This window comes from Ornithorhynchus anatinus, chromosome 3 (assembly GCF_004115215.2).
Source record: "Ornithorhynchus anatinus isolate Pmale09 chromosome 3, mOrnAna1.pri.v4, whole genome shotgun sequence".
Taxonomy (NCBI): Eukaryota; Metazoa; Chordata; class Mammalia; order Monotremata; family Ornithorhynchidae; genus Ornithorhynchus; species Ornithorhynchus anatinus.
The window spans coordinates 74554936-74576726 of NC_041730.1; the positions used below are offsets into that span (position 1 = coordinate 74554936).

The 21791-nt window shown below is 43.9% G+C and overlaps 1 protein-coding gene across 4 annotated transcripts in view; it reads right to left on the bottom strand.

Annotated features, from left to right (window-relative positions):
- PDZD2 (PDZ domain containing 2) overlaps nt 1–21791 on the bottom strand; it is a 312563-nt gene that overhangs the window by 86079 nt on the left and 204693 nt on the right. For all 4 annotated transcript variants that reach the window (XR_003757843.2, XM_029060011.2, XM_029060012.2 and 1 more), the window contains one exon: nt 20317–20481. Coding sequence is in view for 3 of the 4 variants with exons in the window: in XM_029060011.2 (XP_028915844.1) it covers nt 20317–20481 (165 nt within the window). In the remaining variant the exon portion in view is untranslated. The remainder of the gene's footprint in view (nt 1–20316; nt 20482–21791) is intronic.

Sequence of the window (21791 nt, forward strand, 5' to 3'; positions counted from 1 at the left end):
CTATTCACCCCACCCTCAACCCCATAGTACTTATGTTCACATTCAAAATGTATTTTAATGTCTGTCTTCCCTTCTAGATTGGATGCTCCTGGTGGACAGGTAATGTGTGTACCAATTCTTTTGTACTGTACTCTCCCAAATGCTTAATATGGTGCTCTGCACTAATTAAGTGTTCACTAAAAACCACTGATTGATTGACTGATTTAGGACCAACTGATAGGGCAGATTCCACTCAGCTAAGAAAATAAACCAAGATTGCTCTGAATGATTACACCTTAAAAATAGTGTTATAAACCCGTTAGATGTTCTCCTGAACAATCTGTGACACACATAATACCAGGGAGGTAGCCTGGCCTAGTGAACATGGATCTGAGATTCAATAAACTTGCATTCTACTCCCAGCTCTGTCACTGGCCTGTTGTTTGACTTTAGGCAACTCACCAAACTCTCTGTACTTCCATTTCCTCCATCAAATAAAAATAAGATATCTGCTCCCCATACTTTCATAGATTGACAGTCTCATGTGGAACAGGGACTGTGCCCCATCTGATTATCTTCAATCAATGGTACTTACTGAGTGTCCACTCTGTGCAGAGCACTATAGCAAGTGCTTGAGACATTTAGTAGACCGGAACACCCCTCCCTCCCCACCAAGGCAGGGAGACAGGCACTAAAATAATTTAGATAGAATATGAGTTAATAATAAAATTAATTATGGCATTTTTTTTAGTACTTGCTATGTGCCAAGCACTGCACTAAGCACTGGGGTAGTTACAAGATAAACAAATCCCGTGAGGGGCTCCCAGTCCAAGTAGGAGGTAGAACAGATACTGAATCCCCATTTTGTAGATGAAGAAACTGAAGCACAGAGAAACTGTGTGACCTGTTCAAGGTCCTAAGGCAGACAAGTGGTGGAGACAGGATTAGAACCCAGGTCCTCTGACTCCCAGGCTTCTGCTCTTTATCCTAGGCTACGCTGCTCGTGTCTTGAATTAGTTCTTAAGTAAGAGGGTATGAAAGCTATGAACATAAATGTTAAGGAGGGTGGTGGACTCAGTACTGCTCAGGTAGCACAGATATACTGAAGTGCAGTTGGGGGAATATCATTTGAGAAGAGAGATATTAATTGGGGAAGAACTCCTGAAGAAGATGTGATTTCAAAAGGGCTTTAAAGATTATCATATATCGACCCCAGGGTTTGGCACCTAATATGCACATAATGTCATTATTGTTATTCATCTTTGAAAGACATGTCACAGCCAATTCAGAAATCTAAAAGCCGATGAATACGCCACTCCAATTATGGCATTTTCTCTCTCTCCCATCCCAGGGGTAATTCCTCTGTGTTGACTTATACTGCAATGTGCAGTCAAACCCCTGCAAAAAAAACTACAATGGGGGGTGGCTCCAAGACTCAGTGGAAGCAATGATGTGCTTGTGTCTAGCCCAGTGGTCTGGCTGCGGAGCAGAGATCCCAGGGATCAGAGGCAGACCTCAAGAAGGAGACCTTCGGGTGGATTCCCCAGGCTAGGCATTTATTAATTTAATAGTATTTATTGAGTGCTTACTGTGTGCAAAGCACTGCGTTTGGTCCCTGGGCCACATGTCTTCACCAAACCTCTTATCTGACCTGAGCTTTTTAGTTCTTCACTCAAGGAAAGGCCATTTTTAGTCTGTCAGAAGTGGCTCATTTCCAAAACAAATACACATATACTGAAGTGAACAAAAGATAATTAAATAGCCACCAGAACTTCGGGTATTGGGGAAGAATGCCTATTACACTTATGGTAGAATGTGTCTCCACCATTAAATCTTCAGGCAGGGAGAATGGTGTCTACGAAGAAATATAACATGCTCATTTAAATAGTTGTAGCAATCAATCAATCAATCCATTGTTTAAAAAGCAGCGTGGCCTAGTGGATAGAACAGGGGCCTGGAATTCAGAAGGACCTGGATTCTAATTCCAGCCGGATAGACCAGGGGCCTGGAATTCAGAAGGACCTGGGTTCTAATTCCAGCACTGCCACTTGTCTCCTCTGTGCCTGTTACCTCATATGTAAAATGAGGATTTAGACTATGAATCCCATGCAGGACAGGAATTTTTCCAAACTGACAACTTTGAATCTACCGCAGGTTCTAGCACAGTGCCTGGCACATAATAAAAAAATTATATTTATTAAGCGCTTATTGTGCAGAACACTCTAAGCGCTTGGGAGAATGGAATATACCATAGTTCACTGCCCACAAGGAGCTATACTTACACCTCTTTAATCAGCATTGATTGGGTAAACCATTTACATTATTCCAAATTACTTACATTCTATATAGGTTACAAAAAATTGGCCAACAGTAGAAAACATGGAACACCTACTTTTATAAGCCATTTAAGAAGAGTCTAGTAACAATAAAAATTACTAAATCAAATTAAGCTGCCAAACTGATAATTATCCCTATAAGCAACTGGACTTTTTCCAACCTATCCCTTCCCAGCCCCTGAGCTCTAAGGTGCCCTGATTTTTCTACTCACTCCTCCTTCCAACATGTATTTACAGGGATAAGCTTTAAATGTGCTTTTCCTCACTACTTCGCATCCTAGGCTTCTGACAATCACCATGAGCCCAATTCTCTCCTGCTTCCCTGGCAGAATAATGGGTCACTCATTCATTCATTCAATCATTCATTCGTATTTATTGAGTTTACTGAGTGCAGAGCTCTGTACCAACCACTTGGTAAAGTACAATATAAAAATAAACAGAAACATTCTCTGCCTACAATTAGCTTACAGTCTAGAAAGGGAGAACAGGAGAGCTCTGCAGGTGGTCTAGGTGGTCTCGTGGGATTTTGATTGGCAGACACCTAACTTGGGGGCAGGGCACTGTCCAGTTCTGCCGGTCCATTTTTGGGGAGCTGACCCCTCCATGGGGCCCTGGGTAATCTCCCTTGAACCACTCTAGATAATCATGTTGTCCTCCTAGAAGGGACCTGAGGCAAGGGAACTTCCATGCATGCTGAACTGGACTCTAGGGATCCTTTCAGTGGACAATACTGTTCAGTGTTGGCAGAATCCAGTTGGCATAAAATGCTCAGGCTTCTCTTTGGGCAGAAGGAAAAGCAGATGTTCTAAGGGAACAGCATTTCCCTGGAGACACAAAGTCCTGAACTTTCCAGAGGCAGCTAGGAATGGAAACTGAACAGGGCACTTTCTGGAACTCACTGGGCCTCAGTGAAACTGGCCTCCTGTCACTCACATTCTCAGACTTTTGGATGCCAAGTGGCACCTGCTCTGGCACTAAAGGCTCCATCAGGCCCTGATTGTGAGTTTCATTTCCCTCAAATGCTATGTATGAAATGGAATTGTTTGGGGAGATGAAGTCTAGTCTGTGTGGTGGTAGAAAGCCTGAAAAATAGTTGGGTGTGGAGATAGATGCTCTCTCTCTTTTACTTTAAAACAAACTCTGTGGCTGTTTACTCTATTTGGGAGATATCTGGGGGGCATATGGTGTCTTTCTCAGTTCCCTCCCCCATTAACCACACTATCTGCTTTATGGCTAATCATTACCATCGCCTGGGTTTGGAGACCAACACTACCAGGTCCTCTAGGGGTCTGGAACTCCTGGCCTGCTGAGGACTCCAGACCTGGCCAGAATACATGGGGGATGGACTCCAGGCAGTGACTATGTGGGTGGCGGGATTACCGCAAACTGTCCTGGTTGAAGTTCTATCCCTTCATGGCCATGCATGCCACTGGGAGCAAGTAGGGGCATGTAGTGAACAGGCAAGTTGGATATGTTCCTGGGCACAGCACAAGTGAGTAGACAATCCTCCTCTCCCTGGGGAAACCGTTTAATTAAAATTGCTAAGTACAACGTCCACAGTTTCAAGTTGTCTTGGTCTTTCCCTTTCACAGGAGACGACAAAGGCCCAGCACTTTCGCTGGCTATCGTTGAGTTGAAAAATATGTACAGGTAAAGCAGCTGACTAGCAAGGACCCTTCCACTTTGGCTTTAGAATCTGTTTGGGGGACCTATGATTCCATGTATCCAATCAGCAAGTTCTTGTTTATATATGTTAAGGCAAGAAAGCTGAACTGGTGAGAACCTTGGATACATTTTTCCACTGTTTAGTTATACTTCCTGTTATCCTGTAGCAGTTTGACTTTTTGTGAAACTTATGATGTTTCAAAAGAACTTTTCACCCTTCAACACTGATTTTTTCTTTTTTCTTTTTGCCTTCAAGATCCATAACCTTTGCCCTACTATGGTGAAAATGATGCTTGAAAAACAGAAAATACAAAAATACACTTCTACAGCAAATATGAGAATAGGAAGTATCATTTTTCAGTAAGAATTCACCAAATCCTTGGCTCTGCCCAACTTGAGATGAATGTTTGGGGCAGAAGTACCAGTATTTTGCCATTTGATTAAAGAAAAAAAACAATGACTGGAATTTAAACTAAACGGGGACATCCTGTTTCTGTTTCAGCAGAAACCTAAGGGCTCCCTAGGTCACAACCTATCAGTAGTCAGGCAAACAAAGATATCAAACATCTCGGGCAACTCATTTTTTTTTTAATTTAGCAAAGCTCATAAACAAAGCTATTATACAATACATGCTTGTGCAAATGAGTGACGTTATCTCATTAAGAAATCTGTTTTCCCCTGTGCAGTTGACATAACGGGTGGCATAATAGCAGACAGCAAATTTGTTTCTGTTTTACTTCTGAATTGCTATTCTATTTCAAATGTTAATTCCTCACATCACAGCATAATCTGCAGTATAATAACTTATAAACATTCTTCAAGTACCAAGTGACACTAAAACTGACCAGGTAAATCTGATTACTACCAAAAAATGAGGAAAATGAAACATTAGAACTCTTCAAAAAGAGGTACGTTGAATGTTTGAAAGCACTCTACAGAATATGAAGCATCCAGAGATCAGTATGCACATTAAATTTCTAAGGAGTTTATTTTGAAAAGGAATAAGGAGGGGGTGGGGAGGGAACGGTTTAGCCCAGCATGGATCCTTTTTAATATTCTTTATATAAAGGGAAGTAATTTTTTTCCTAAACTATTTCATTACCATATAACTTTTGGCAGTCAACATTTTATCCCCATTAGAACTTGAAGGAATTCTTCATAAGCTGCTTTATATAACCAGCCTATGAAGGAGAATTCATTTAATGCTACTTCTAAAATGCTTAATGCAATGAATCAAAATATGTGGATTTTAAATTTGCTGAGAGGTTATTTATATATACATATATAAAAGAATAACCATACACATTCACTGCTCTCTCAGCTTTTCCCTTCTAAGCCACTCACTACCTTGAGAACTGACTAGTGTTTGGCTGAAAATGAAGGTACTGAGTTATATAGCAAGTTTGGGCACGTATGACCTAAAATCCAAACTGATCCAGCTTTTTGGGCAATAGAAGCCAGCCTAAGATTTCTATTCTTGGCTTTAATAGCTTTATCTCTTTGGGGTGACCGAATGCCTCCATAACCTTCAACTCTTTCACCACAAAGTCTGAACTTTTACTATTTTGTTGTTTTCTGATGAGATTGTCTAGATTACATCCACTTCCATACCCTGGCACTACTCTACCATCTACTGAGAACTGGAAATTAGTGAGGGGCACAGGGATCAGTGTCCAAAGACATATGTGTGATGCGGATGGTTCAAACTCTTCCTCAACTTCCACCTGGCATGAGTTTAGCAGGAAGGAGTATTCCAGCTCCAAATTAATGCTCCTGAGTCACCTCAGAAGGGATGGGGAGTTGGGACCTTTGGGGAGGAAGCTGTCTTAAAGCAAAGAGATAATTATCTCTGCCCCTGGAGAGAGTAGTCATGATTTCAGAGTAAAGCTAACAGAAAAAGATCTCATAATAATAATAATAATAACAATCATCATCATCATCATATTTGTTATGAACTTACTATATGTCAAGCACTGTATTAAGTACTAAGGTAGATATAAGATAATCAGGCTTCAGGTGGGGCTCTCAGTCTTTGTAGAAGGGAGAATGGGCATTGAATCCCCAATTTTCAGATGAGAAAACCAAGGCACAGAGAAGTTAAACGACTTGCCCAATGTCACACATCAGGTAAAGTGGTGGAGCCAGCATTAGAACTCAGAACCCCTGACTCCCAGGCCAATGCTCTTTCCACTAGGCCATGTCTCTTCATCCCTTAATTCCAGACACTTGTGAAAATCAAGGGAGAATCAACCTTGGTAAATTAGGTTAAACCTGACACTTAATTTACCAATGGACTAATGGTACCACAGTGTTCACTGGCTTCAAATACCTTTCTGTAACTGATAGTTGTGAAAACAAGCCTCCTGTAACTGTCATTTATCTGTAGAATTTAATCTCTCCTCTTTCCATACACTTTACTCATTCTTTTGCTAACCTCCTTGGTTGATTAATTCTTTTTATAAATCATGCATAAATCAAGTCTTTTATTCTAGTTATTGTTTATGTTTAAACTCAGTCTTTGTCTAGTGTTCCCAAGGAAGGATCACCAGAATCATTAGGAAAGAGACTTTTCAATGCCCTCCTTTGGCAGACCTAAACATTACAGACTTTTGGTCTAATATATTGCAAATGTTCTCCTAATGAAATCCAGAATTCTGGCCACTAAGAAGGTAGGTAGTAGGAGACATTTTGGAGTCTTTTGCAGCAATATTTTCATCCATGGAAAATTTGTATCTTGGACTAGAATTTACTATTTCCCTTCTCATAATTCTAGTTTCTTTAAATCCCTTAAATTGAGGGTTCATTAAATTTTCTCATCATCCAATTTCAAATAATCAAAAAGTACAACCAACTGTTTGTTCTCTCCTTCCAAGACAAATACAGTGTTCAATGCTTATGCCTGTTTTTGTTTTCTTTTTACTATAAGACAGTTTGAATTAAATCGACAAATAGCATTTTTAAGGATGACAACACTAAATGCTTAGGAACATCCAGACATAAAACATTTTTACTACTCACTTCATCCAACAGATTTGTAATTCTATTAGGAAAAGCTCCAAGTTTTTGTTTTGGATTTTTTCTTTCTTTTAATAAAGTCATACTGCTTGTTTTCCCAATTCCACTGTGTTCTGGATGCTTTCCACTCCTGGCTCTTGGTTTCAGTATTAATGAAGTCAGTATTACTGTCAGATTTACTGAATAGTAGTGTCCAGATTGCACTTCCTTTCCCCTTCAGAAAAAGGGACCTAGTCTCACCCAAACTTTCAATGATTTTACGAAACTGAGTGGTTCAGAAGGTGCCTAAGTCCATATCCTCGAAACCCTGGAAGCAGGACACAGACCACGTGATAAATGTGTTAAACAACTTCTAAACACTCTCTTTGTTATCTGAGTTTTGGCAAGGAATTAAGTTATCTCCTTAGAAACGAAGATGGCTTCATTCCATTTTTGAAAAAGAAAGTTATGTAAGTGAATTGTGCACTCATTCATTATAGGGACTTATCCATTTATTTTAATGGTGTTTGTTAAACACTATATGTTGGATACTGGGGAAGACACAAGACAATCAGGTTGGACACAGTCCCTGTCCCACATAGTGCTCACAGTCTTAATCCCTATTTTACCAGTGGTGTAACTGAGGCACAGAGAAGTTAAATGACTTGTTCAGGGTCACACAGCTAACAAGTAGCAGAGCTGGTCTTAGATTTCAGGTCCTCTAACTCCCAGGCCAGTGCTTTTTTCACTAGGCAACACTGTTTCTTCTTTTAATCTCCCTGCCCAGAGAAAGTGCCTCTTTCTTTCTCTATGGCCACTGCAATTTTTTTTTGATTGGAGAGCTTGAAGCAGCTCCTTGTGAAACCATCTTTGTATTCCTTTCTCTAGATATTCTGACTTTCAGAGGAATTATTACTCTCCATAGTTTCTGAATAACCTAGTCTTCTTCAACTTTCATGTTTTTAACATTTCCTCCTTGTGCAACTACCTAAACAGATATCTTAAATCCTCCACAGTTATTTTTCTCAGTCTATAACAAATGCTGTATTAATTCTGGTCTTCCTTGCTCTATACATATGTTTAATCTAGGTGATTAAACTCTCAATATATTCAACCCAACTGTCAGATTAGCATCCTACATAGAAGCAATCTGGACTCTCTCACTTGCACAGCAAATCTTCAAACATATTAAGTAAATGCAATTCTCCTCCCTCTGAGGAAGGAAATCAGGCCAATGTTAATGCAGACATGGATTACAAAGGCATCTTTATATAAAGGGGAGACTTTCTCCCTTCACACAAGCCAGAGGGAGAGGCCCCGGGTGGACCAAGGGAGGAGCAGGACACGGAGGCTGCAGGGAGTATGTTATCAGTACAGGTGGGGGCCAGGAGGCTTCCTGTCTCCATTATGTTCCCCGGCATTCAGATGGGGGAGGCAGGGGAATAAATAGTTCACATTCTCACTTGGAGCGCGGGAACAAGAATCCCTTCTCCAGTCCCCATTTACTCCAAGGGATGCTGCAGATGGCACTGTAGGCAATCTCCTCTTGGGCCTGAAAAAGAACCGGACATCTATCTTGACCAGTTCTTACTCTGATTTCTACCTGCTCAAAGTGGAACACGGGAATAAAGGGGGTGTACTAACTAATTCACATCCTGTATTCTTGTTAAATTCAGAGTTTGGCTCACAACACTTTAAAAAGAGTTTGAGGTGCAACTCTTAAGGGGGCTGATTTCTTAAAGGGGCCACACCCTTTCAAATTGCTTCTGGGGACTCCCACTATGCACACAGAGCCTGGTAGTGTTCATAGTACTGCTCAGTAGCCAGAGGATGCCTCCTAGGGGTGTACAGCTTATGTACTGCCCTTGTTTCATCTTGGAGGGAATTAGAAATCCCCCTCCCTTTTAGCTGGTGCAGATTCCCAGTATGCATTGGGCACCTGGCTTTTGAAGGCCAGTGAGTTTAGGCAGGCTAAGAGAATGATTCTATTTCAGAGCTGGGAGAGACTGATCCAGTTTGGACTGAAACCAAGTGGATTTGGCCTTGTGCTGGTCCAACTAGATCCTGCAGGTTTGGGCTGAGCCTGACCTGACCTGACTCAAGAGCCTAACCTGAACCCAGGTAAGAAGACCTCTTTTCTCTCTCCAATCCAAGGCAGCAACCCGCCAAATCCTCCCAGGGCTCAATATGGACAATTAATGATAGTCCTGAGATGCTTATAAAGCTTTAACTAAATGGAATCCCACAGATCTGTGTGGGACAAAAATCTAAGCCTACATTCATGTCTTGAATCTGCAAAAGACAGATTCTTCACCGTATATAGGGGCTAAGACAGAAGAGTATAAAAGGCATGTTTCCTACTCAGCGTGTCCTACTGGAATAGCACAGAACTGGAAGGAGGCCTGGATTCTAATACAGATTCTGCCCCTTGCCTGCTGTGAAATCTCTGGCAAGTAATTCACCTCCTCTGTGCCTCAATTTCCTCATCTCTAACATGGGGATTATGAACACCATATGAAACAGGGACTGTGTCAGTACATACTTTAAAATAACACAATCTTTACTTGTATTACTTGCTTTCAATCAATTTTCAAACTAAATTTTGAAATTTGATGGTCCCTTCCTTTGCAGGGAATTATGCTAGGAAAGAGCCAGAACAGAACCAGTAGCAGAACCAAGATTCAACCTTTGAATCCATGCTCTCTTAAATAATACCCATTATGGGGCCTGTTGACTGAATAAACAGCCAGGCTGCTTAAAAAAGGTCAGTTTTATCCAATTCAATACTTTGGACCACTTTATCCTCTCCCTACTGTCCTTTTTTATGGTATTTGTTAAGTGCTTACTATGGGCCAGGCACTCTAATAAACGATGGAAGAGATATAACACAACCAGGTTGGACACAGCCCATGCCCCATATGGGACTCATAGCCTTAATGCCCATTATAAAGATGAGGTACCTGAGGCACACAGAAGTTAAGTGACTGTTCCAAGGTCAGCAAACAAGTGGCAGAGCCGGGATTACAACCAGGTCCTTCTGACTCTCTCAAGTCCATGCCCTAGCTACTGCGCCACGCTGTCTTTTTGCTAAGCTTATTAACCAATGAACACTGTTACTGTACTTTCATCAACAAAGCTCTGCAGAAGACTTATTTCACAGAAGGCAATGATTAAATGGGCTGTTAGATTCTACTTCTATATTTACTGTTTCTGTACCTGTACATCATGAGCTGGTCATTTTCTTCAGAGTCCTTAAGCAGAATAGGTGTGACTAAAATTCTAAGCATCTGAAATGTGCATTTTATTTTTCATTACTTTTGTGAATGGCAATCATACCTTCCTTTAAATTGGTCTAGACCATACTTATGATCAAGTCAGATGGAAAATATCAAGTTGAGGCTGGAAGAAAGCCTGTAGTAATTGACGTAATTATCATCAATCTAAGTCACACAGTACCAAATGTCTGGACTCGATCTTATGGATTCTTTAAAAGAAATAGTGATTACCTAGAGTAACTCAAGAATGGCACATTATGGAGTCAGACAAATAGTACTCCAGGAATTTTTCCCCCTAAATAGCTAGAAGTATTTCAACGTTTACCAAGGCTTCAAATCACCATTAAGCAGAAGCAATCATGGTGGTTGTTTTTTTTTTGAGAAAAGGCTCTTGGAGGCTATGAGCATGTAGCTACAAGTCAACAAGAAAGAGCAGTGCAGCCTCATAGGAGGTTTGTCTTTGTGCAATTGAAAGAGATATCACACACTGGCTGACTCAGTGATTGTCAGTGTATCCTTTGGGCATCTGCTGAGACAGCTGACATTGCTGTGCCTTCATCCATTTTTATATTATGATATACTTTTGCTATGAAAACTTTTGGGGTCTGTTTCTATGTACTTAAATAATAGAACTACAGTGGCGATGAGACGGGCTTGCACCTCTTCGAACATAACATGACCTGTACGTGGTTAATATCTGAAAAACTAAGGAAAATTTAGAACTGAAAATCCAGGTGTTCTCGGGACCTCTTTAAACTTTATACTCAGTCCACCAATGTTCAGCTCCCAAGTGGCTGTAGTTGAAGGCAAATGGGGCGGGGGGAGGGGTGTGTGTGTGTGTGTGTGTGTGTGTGTGTGTGTGTTGGAGTCTGGGGGACTACAGGTCTTTAATCAAGTAATCCATTTCTGGGATACCACCTCCGCATTTCAGCCAGCTGAAACCGTAGAAATACAGAACAGACCAATATGGAAAAATGCAGACATCAGAAGGGGGATTTAAACAAACAAATATAAAACCATGGTTCTTAATATTATAATTATTAGTCCATACCTGGAACACTGCTTAAGAGACAGCAAGGTTTAGATGAAAGAACACAAGACTGCTTCTAGACCCCAGGAGATGGAGAGGCTCTAGTTCTGTCTCTGACACTTGCCTATTGGGTGACCTTGTGCAAATCACTTAATCTCTATGTGCCTCTGTTCCCTCTCTTGCATAAAATGGTGACAACGTATCTTTGTTCTCTCCCTCTTAGACTGAATGGCCTATGTGGGTCAGGGACAGTGATCCACCTGATGATATCTTATCTACCCTAGCCCTTAGACATAGTAAGTGCTAAATAAATTATATTAATCATTATTATTAGTCATAATAATAATAATACTGCAGGCAGTTCTGGTCACTATATCTTAAGAAGAGCATCCTCGAGTTAGACAAAGGATAGAGAAAGTTCCAAGGTGACAGGAGAGATGGAGAAGGTTCTGTTTGAAGACAGATTGATGGGGTTAAGAATGTTCAGTCTGGTTTCCTCAGAACAGAAGAGAAGGGAGGTGACTGAAGTTTACAAACACATGCAGAGTGTGAAGAGAGGACATAGAAATTGCCTTTCTCCAAGTCTCCAGCTTTTTCTGGCCCCTGGTTTTCTCTTCAAGGCTCTCTGGGGCTCCCTTCCTGCTGTTAAGCTCTATGCTGGGCTGTGAGCTGCACAGGTGGATATGAAGAAAACAACAAACATGACATGCTCCCCAGCATCCTGTCTTTGCTCTTTAGTTAATTATTATTATTATTATTATTATTATTATTATTGAGGTATTTGTTAAGTGCTTACTATGTGCCAGGCAATGTATTAAGCGCTGGGTGAATATGAGCAAATTGGGTTGGACACAGTCCCTGACCCACATGGGCCTGGTAGTCTCAATCCCCATTTTACAGATGAGGTAACTGAGGCCCAGAGAAGTGAAGTGACTTGCCCAAGGTCACACAGCAGACAAGTGGCAGAGCCGGGACTAGAACCCATGATCAGCTGACTCTCAGGCCCATGCTCTATCCGCTATGACAGGAAATGGATCCCTATCTGACCCTGTGAACTGACAATCCCTTGCCATATCAATTTGGCTCTGCAAAAAATTGGCAGGCTGAACGGTGGCTACAGGTGGGTGTGAAGCTTCCAGCACACATTGCCCTGGGGAAGTTGGCTCCTACATGGGGCATTGCAGATTCATTCAATAGTATTTATTGAGCGCTTACTATGTGCAGAGCACTGTACTAAGCGCTTGGGATGAACAAGTCGGCAACAGATAGAGACAGTCCCTGCCGTTTGACGGGCTTACAGTCTAATCGGGGGAGACGGACAGACAAGAACAATGGCACTAAACAGCGTCAAGGGGAAGAACATCTCGTAAAAACAATGGCAACTAAATAGAATCAAGGCGATGTACAATTCATTAACAAAATAAATAGGGTAACGAAAATATATACAGTTGAGCGGACGGGTACAGTGCTGTGGGGATGGGAAGGGAGAGGTGGAGGAGCAGAGGGAAAAGGGGAAAATGAGGCTTTAGCTGCGGAGAGGTAAAGGGGGGATGGCAGAGGGAGTAGAGGGGGAAGAGGAGCTCAGTCTGGGAAGGCCTCTTGGAGGAGGTGATTTTTAAGTAAGGTTTTGAAGAGGGAAAGAGAATCAGTTTGGCGGAGGTGAGGAGGGAGGGCGTTCCAGGACCGCGGGAGGACGTGACCCAGGGGTCGACGGCGGGATAGGCGAGACCGAGGGACGGCGAGGAGGTGGGCAGCAGAGGAGCGGAGCGTGCGGGGTGGGCGGTAGAAAGAGAGAAGGGAGGAGAGGTAGGAAGGGGCGAGGTGATGGAGAGCCTCGAAGCCTAGAGTGAGGAGTTTTTGTTTGGAGCGGAGGTCGATAGGCAACCACTGGAGTTGTTTAAGAAGGGGAGTGACATGCCCAGATCGTTTCTGCAGGAAGATGAGCCGGGCAGCGGAGTGAAGAATAGACCGGAGCGGGGCGAGAGAGGAGGAAGGGAGGTCAGAGAGAAGGCTGACACAGTAGTCTAGCCGGGATATAACGAGAGCCCGTAATAGTAAGGTAGCCGTTTGGGTGGAGAGGAAAGGGCGGATCTTGGCGATATTGTAGAGGTGAAACCGGCAGGTCTTGGTAACGGATAGGATGTGTGGGGTGAACGAGAGGGACGAGTCAAGGATGACACCGAGATTGCGGGCCTGCGGGACGGGAAGGATGGTCGTGCCATCCACGGTGATGGAGAAGTCTGGGAGCGGACCGGGCTTGGGAGGGAAGATGAGGAGCTCAGTCTTGCTCATGTTGAGTTTTAGGTGGCGGGCAGACATCCAGGTGGAGACGTCCCGGAGGCAGGAGGAGATGCGAGCCTGAAGGGAGGGGGAGAGGACAGGGGCGGAGATGTAGATCTGCGTGTCATCTGCGTAGAGATGGTAGTCAAAGCCGTGAGAGCGAATGAGTTCACCGAGGGAGTGAGTGTAAATGGAGAACAGAAGAGGGCCAAGAACTGACCCTTGAGGAACTCCAACAGTTAAAGGATGGGAGGGGGAGGAGGCTCCAGCGTAGGAGACCGAGAATGATCGGCCAGAGAGGTAAGAGGAGAACCAGGAGAGGACAGAGTCCGTGAAGACAAGGTGAGATAAGGTACGGAGGAGGAGGGGATGGTCGACAGTGTCAAAGGCAGCAGAGAGGTCAAGGAGGATCAGAATGGAGTAGGAGCCATTGGATTTGGCAAGAAGGAGGTCATGGGTGACCTTAGAGAGAGCAGTCTCGGTAGAGTGGAGGGGACGGAAGCCAGATCGGAGGGGGTCTAGGAGAGAATGGGAGTTAAGGAATTCTAGGCATCGATTGTAGACGACTCGTTCTAAGATTTTGGAAAGGAAGGGTAGTAGGGAGATAGGACGATAACTGGAGGGGGAAGTGGGGTCAAGAGCGGGTTTTTTTAGGATGGGGGAGACGTGGGCGTGTTTGAAGGCAGAGGGGAAGGAGCCCTTGGAGATTGAGTGGTTAAAAATAGAAGTTAAGGAAGGGAGGAGGGCAGGGGCGATGGTTTTAAGAAGGTGAGAGGGAATGGGGTCCGAGGCGCAGGTGGAGGGGGTGGCACTTGCGAGGAGGGAGGAGATCTCCTCTGAGGATACTGCAGGGAAGGATGGGAAAGTAGGGGAGGGGGTTGTTGGGGGGGAGGGGAGAGGCGGAGGGGTGACTTTGGGGAGCTCAGACCTGATCGTGTTGATTTTCGTGAGGAAATAGGTGGCCAGATCATTAGGGATGAGAGATGGGGGAGGGGGAGGAACAGGGGGCCTAAGGAGAGAGTTAAAGGTCCGGAACAATCGGCGGGGGTGACGGGCATGGGTGTCGATGAGGGAGGAGAAGAAGCTTTGCCTGGCGGAGGAGAGGGCAGAGTTAAGGCAGGAAAGGATAAATTTGAAGTGTGTGAGGTCGGCTTGGTGCTTGGACTTTCGCCAGCGGCGCTCAACAGCTCGAGCATAGGAGCGTAGGAGGCGGACGGAGGAGGTGATCCAGGGCTGTGGGTTAGTGGCGCGAGAGCGGCGGAGGGAAAGGGGGGCGAGAGAGTCGAGATGAGTAGTGAGGGTGGAGTTGAGAGCGGAGACCTGATCGTCGAGAGTGGGAAGAGAGGACAGGGCGGCAAGGTGAGGCGAGATGCTATTGGAAAGACGGATGGGATCGAGAGAGCGGAGGTCTCTGTGGGGCAGTAGCGAAGATTTGCAGGGGGAGGGAGTGTGAGAGATGAGGCAGGTGAGAAGGTTATGGTCCGAGAGAGGGATTTCAGAGTTGGTGAGTGAGGAGATAGTGCAGCGGTAGGAGATGACAAGATCGAGGGTGTGACCGAGTCGGTGAGTGGGCGCGGAATGGTGGAGGAGGAGGTCGGCAGAGTCGAGGAGGGATAGCAGGCGGGCGGCAGAGGAGTCGTCGGGTACATCCGTATGGATGTTGAAGTCTCCGAGGATCAGAGTGAGCAGAGAGAAGGAGAGAAGGAAGGTGAGAAAGGGGTCAAGGTGGTTGAAGAAGTCGGAGGTGGGACCGGGAGGGCGGTAGATGACGGCGACAAGTAACTGGAGTGGGTGGTAGAGGCGAATGATATGGGCTTCGAAGGAGGGGAAGGAGAGGGAGGGGGGAGGAGGGATAGTGCGGAAGCGGCATCGGGGCGAGAGGAGGAAGCCGACGCCTCCTCCCTTACCGGTGAGTCTGGGGGAGTGGGAGAAGGAGAGGCCTCCGCTGGAGAGAGCGGCGGCGGAGACCGTGTCTTCGGGAGAGAGCCACGTTTCCGAAAGGGCGAGGAGGAGGAGAGAGCGGGAGAGGAAAAGGTCATGGATGAAAGGTAGCTTGCCTGTAACAGAGCGGGGGTTCCAGAGGCCACACTTGAAAGTAGCTGTGGGTGCAAGGGGAGGAGGGGGGAGGGGCGGGGGGAGGGGAGGGTTTGGATGGGAAGGAGGTGGCGGGGCCCTGGACGAGGAGAGGGGGATGAGGGGTGGCGGTGGGACAAGAGGACTGGGATGGGGCGTGGGTGGGGAAGAGAGAAGGGGGGAGGGGGTGAAGAGGGGTTAGGTGGGGGGAAGAGTAGGGGGAGGGGGAAGAGGGGTAGCGCTGGTAAAGTGGGGTTCTAGGGCGGGAGAGAGGAGGGGGGGAGGAGACAGAGGAGAGAGCGGGAAAGAGCTGAGCGAGAGAGGGGAAGGGGAAGGGGAAGGGGAGGATAGGAAGGGGCGGGAGGGGGGAGGGGGGGAGGGGGACATGGCGAGGCCAGAGAGGTGGGTGGCAGCACTGACAATAAACAGTAATAAACGAAATCGGTAATATAGCAACATGATACAATATGATACAGTACAGTGGTGCTAATATAGCAACATGATACAGTATGATACAATATCGTCGTGTTAATAAAAGGGGTGATGACCAGGGTCGGGGGTAGACTCGATTAAGGGGCGACCTGATCAAATTCAAAATCTGACGACAATAAACAATAAAAAGCGAGATCGCAAATATAGCAACATGCTACAGTAAGGCACACTACAATAGTGTTAATAAGCAGGCGATGACCAGGGTCGGGGGACGAGCCGACCCTACCCGATCAGACTCAAAGTCAAGCGGCCAGCGGCCGAGAGTGTCCCAGAGCTCATGACCAAATAACCCTGTGGCGGCGGGGGGGCCCTGAGGTTGTCCGGGGTGGGTGGCGGCCGTAGGCGGCGGCTAAGGCAAGGTAACATGGTGAGAACAAGGACGTCGTCGCCCGGGGCGGGGGCGGGAGGGATGAATCACCTCAAGAGGGAAGAGGGAGTGAGGCCTTCCCAAAATGGCCGCCTCAGGCAGAGTGGGGGCTTCCTAAAATGGCCGCCTCGGGCGGAGTGGGGGAGCGGTTGGGGAGCACAATGTCCCTGGGCCCGAGCAGGGGGACACAATGTCCCCCGAGGACACAATGTCCTTGGGGCCGAGAAGGGGAGCACAATGTCCCCAGGATCGAGAAGGGGAGCGGAATGTCCCCGGGCCCGAGCGGGGGGGGGGGGGGGGGGGGGGGGGGGGTGGACTGGAAGCTGGTGGCTGGGGGTCTGTGGGGGCGAAGATCCGTAGTGTCGGAGTTCCCGAGCGGGGGTGCGGAGATCCAGGTTGTGAAAGGCTGAGGCGGGCGCGGGTCCGGACGGTCCGAGGCTCAGCTCCCCGGTGGAGGCGGAGGAAGCGCAGATCAGTCAGCGAGCGGTAGGCGAAGGGGGGCTTCTAAAGCCATAATCTCAAAGTCAGTCTTCTCCCAAGTGCTTAGTACAGTGCTCTGCACACAGTTAGGTATTCAATAAATAACAATGATTCAGTCTCTTCCTGTACAAAGAGCCCTCAATAGAGGTTTTGCACCCTCCTCCAATACACGATGATGATGAAGATGAAGAGATCCATTAGTAAACTTGATTCTCTTAAAATGATCCCAACATGATATTTGATTCAGTTATTAGAATGAGTTTTTTGTTTCTTCGCTATTTTGGAGGGGAAGCTTTTTTAAAAATTTGTCCATTTTATCCAATTGTACAAGTACAAACTGTGCATTTAGTTCTAATTAAACCCAGAAGCCCAGTTTCAGTTCTAGAAAGCACATATACCTCACACTAGTTCATCGTTCTCTACTGAAAAAGCACTTATGTATACATGCATACTTTTACAATTCTATTTATACTGCTGCCTGTTTACTTGTATTGATGTCTGTCTCCCCCTCTCTAGACTGTGAGCCTGTTGTGAGCAGGGATTGTCTCTCTTTATTGATGTATTGTACTTTGTACTTTGTAATAATTGTACATTATTGATGTATTGGGGAAGCAGTGTGGCTCAGTGGAAAGAGCCTGGGCTTGGGAGCCAGAGGTCATGGGTTCGAATCCTGCCTCTGCCACCCATCAGCTGTGTAACCGTGGGCAAGTCACTTAACTTCTCTGTGCCTCAGTTACCTCATCTGGAAAATGGGGATTAACTGTGAGCCTCAAGTGGGACAACCTGATTACCCCGTATCTACTCCAGCGCTTGGAACAGTGCTCTGCACATAGTAAGCACTTAACAAATACCAACATTATTATTATTATTATTATTTCCAAGGCTTAGTACAGTGCTCTGCACTCAGTAAGTGCTCAATAAATATGAGTAAATGAATGAATGAAAAGTCTTAAGCAAAACCAGGATCCACATGAAATCATTAAACTAATTACAGCTGCCCACTCCCACTATGACACACACAACATTGTCAAATTTCAGCACCAGCTTTCTATATTCTTCCTGATGCACAGTGAGTTGCTACTTCCAAAGTCTGATTTCTTGTTTCCTGGTTAAGTAGGAATGAGATGCTCTTGTTCTCATCTGAGAACAAAAATTCAAAGAGAGCAGAAGAATCTCTCTTTGGAACTTCCATCAAAATCTGCCTTGAGGATTGGAAATCCCTGAGCTAAATTAATGCAAGAAGCATTTATTCCCTCCGAAAGAGAGATTTTAACTCCCCACCAAACCAATTAGCCTCTTTCTAGGATGAAAAGTAATCTTCAAAGCCCCTCTGCATTTGGAAATTTGGTGACATATTTTAGAGGTTTTGCTTTGAAAGTATCTTACATATTTGGAATAACAGCTGTGAACATTGGTAACAATCCAGAAGAATGTTATTTGACCTAGGAGTGAGGTCTGACCTCTTAAGAATAAGACCCTTATATATTTGTTCAATGTATGCTTGCAAATGTTTGGGAATGGGGACTGATTTTTCAAACAAGAATGTAGCAAGTGGAAGGAAAGACTCAGAAAAAGGCATCGAAATGATAAGGGGAATGGAGTACTTTCTATTCAAAGAAAGATGAAAAGAATTAGGATCTTCCATTCTGTAAAGAAGGTGACTGAAAAGGTTCAGGAGGAAAGCTTACAAAATCATGGATAATGAACACAGAATTGTTACTGGCCAAATTCCATTATCCCAGTATAAGGGGCACACACTTAAGCTTAAAGGGGCTATATTCAAGACAAAAAAAAGGAAACCCTCCTTCTCAAAAGGGTCATAAGCAAGTGGAATGTGTTGATGCAGGAAGATATATAGGCCAGAATGATGAAGAGAAGAAGGGCTTGGATAAATTCATGATGAGAGTAGACAGTAGTGCAAAATGATAGTAGAGGCAAAACTGGAAGGCAAGAGTTGAGCTAGGTGGTATGCATGAACCATTAAGATGGATGTCAATGTGGTTCCTCATTGAGAATCCTGTTGTCATGGTCACACAGGATTGTAAAGAACATTGTTCTGAACTAGTAATAGCAATGCTCAAAACTCTTTTCATTCTTCCACCTGAAAAGGAAAAGCCTGAGGGGGGACATGATGGATGTCTACAAAACTATGAAGGCTGTGAAGACAGTGAACACAGGATTGTTGTTCCACAAATCCTACATAGTAACTAGGGGTCAATTGAAGCTTGAAGGTTGCCCACTGAAGCCAGAAGCAAAACAAATGGAAAGCCTTCATACAGCTTTTGGCTGTTACAGATTGAGACATCACTAGATTCAAGAAGAGTTTTTCCTCTAGTAGCCTCTAGTAGAGGGAAAGACTGGGATGGGTGTGAGAAAACAACTATTACACTAGTTTCCCAAACTTCCTTTAAAGCCACTTCTGATCAGAATATTGGCCCCACATAGTACAATATGGCATTTCAACATTCTCATATAGAAAGAATATGAAATAATAGACTCTCAGTGGACATTTAAGATAACTTAAAAATAAGAAAGTAGGACATTTAGCCTAACTTAAAAATAAGAAACTAGTTTAAAATATCTTCTCAAACATAAGTTATTCAGATTATGAAGAAAGCCAAAGTTTACACGCTCTATTTGTTTCTGTTAAATGATATCATAAAGGGGATGGACTGAAGGTGCTTCCTATTTCCAAGGGTGGCATGTCCTCACTGCCTAATAATAAAAATTATCTGAATAAGAATCTATTTCCACACCACAATGTCCCAAATGTTGCACTGATTGTAGGTTTTATGATTTTCTTCTGGATTTAAATGAGAAACACCATTCTTCCTATCTCCTCCACTTGGCCTAGTGGAAAGAGCATGGGTCTGGGAGTCAGAGGGCCTGGGTTCTAATCCCGGCTCCACCAGCTGTCTGCTGGGTGACCTTGGGCAAGTCACTTAACTTCTCTGTGTCTCAGTTAAAATGTGCATTAAGACTGTGAGCCCTGTGTGAAACAGGGACGGTGTCTTGCCCGATTATCTCGTACTACCCCAGAGTTCAGTACAGTGACTGGCACAAAGTAAGCACTTAACAAATACCACAATTATTATTATTACTATTATTGGGTGGCGGTCACCTTACCAGCCTGAAAGCTCTTATTAGCCTCTCTTACAAATAAAAAATAAAGATATGACCTGAGTTTCATCAAGTACAAAAAATACATATTGCCCTCTCTGAAGGAGCACATATTGTATCCTTTCTAAAAGTTCTCCCTAAACATTTCTTTGGAAAACACAAAGTTGATCATGCAATAAATAAAAAAAAAGCATTAACATTCAAAGATAGAAAGACAGCACTTACAGCTCCCTTGGTTTGAGATGGACTTTCTCCCTTAACATCATCACCATCCGGCTCTTCATTCTCCTTATTATCGGTATAAGAAGATGCTCCCTGGACTGGACAAGTACTAAGTAGATCTGGCAAACTTGTGGATGGATACTTGAGGAAGTCTGTTTCAGAGCTTTCCTATTTGGGAGCACAATAAAATGGGATTAACACAATTAGACTCAAAACAGGCAAACTGCACATCTATAGTTTAAAAGTCAAGAATATAAGTTGCAGGTGTGGAAATTTTCTGCATCACATTATGCATCTCAATTTATTCATTGAGGTTTATCTATACATTAGTGGTTCATAAAGTAGATGCAACAAGGGAAACTTAATTTCACTTTTTAATAAAAATTTATCATATGGGTTTAGAAGCCTTGGTAATGAGGTTATTTTCTATAATGCACAAATAAAACTGAAAAATTAAGACTTACTATTCTGAAAATGCTACAATAATTTTCTCTAAGTAATATAACAGGAAATACAGAACACTTACCTTTAGTTACCAATCCCAAATCCCAAAGTGCAAAATGTTTGAGTCCTTTTTAACAGATCAATTCTGACTAATGTATTCCTAGTTAGTATTGATCTGCTCTATTTAATCTGAGAAAAAAATAAACCTCTCTAACCTTTTAACTATGAGTACTTATAGTCTCTATGCCACATTACAGATGTTGCAAAGCCTGTGATTGTCATCTTAACTTCTATCTGAAAGCTACCTGAGGATAGGGGCAGTGTCATTTTTTCTGCACGCAACCCTAAAGCCTTTCGAAGAATGTCCTGCACTTACAGCATAGCTAATAAATATGAATCCAGCTTTATTAAAATACTCAGCTCTACTATAACACACCCTTTCACTATTTATTTGGTTAAAGGTTGTTTAGGAATTTGGATATAGTAGGCTCTGGGTATTGAAAAACCCATTCTGTGCCTAGGCTTGTATGCAGCAACAGATGACACAGGAAGTAAGTGCCACTACCACTTGTGTTTTCTTCAACATAGTATTTTTCAAGAATACATCTCTCATATTATTGGAGACCTTGGTTTACTTGTAGTCAGTGAACATCTTGGCAGTTTTTAGATAGTACCCATTAGTATATTTCAATCAGCCTAATAGAGAAATTGGAATTTCTGTTGCTTAAATTACATTTTATTGATTTGAGTTCTTTGCCTTAATGGTTCCCTTACTTAGAGATTTCCAGGATGCAATAGTTTTGTACACCCAAAACAACTTAGGCAACTCAACCAACTATTGGAACCATGGCAATTGAGGACATTGGTCAGCACCACAAAAGTACTCAAAGGATGATAAGAAGTTACTAACTCTACTCCTTTACCTAGGATTGCTAGTATGGCACATAATTGCTCATTATTTGATAGGCATGTGCACTTACGAAGTCAGACTATAACTACAATCTGGTTCTTTCATAACTGAAATCTTTCTGGAT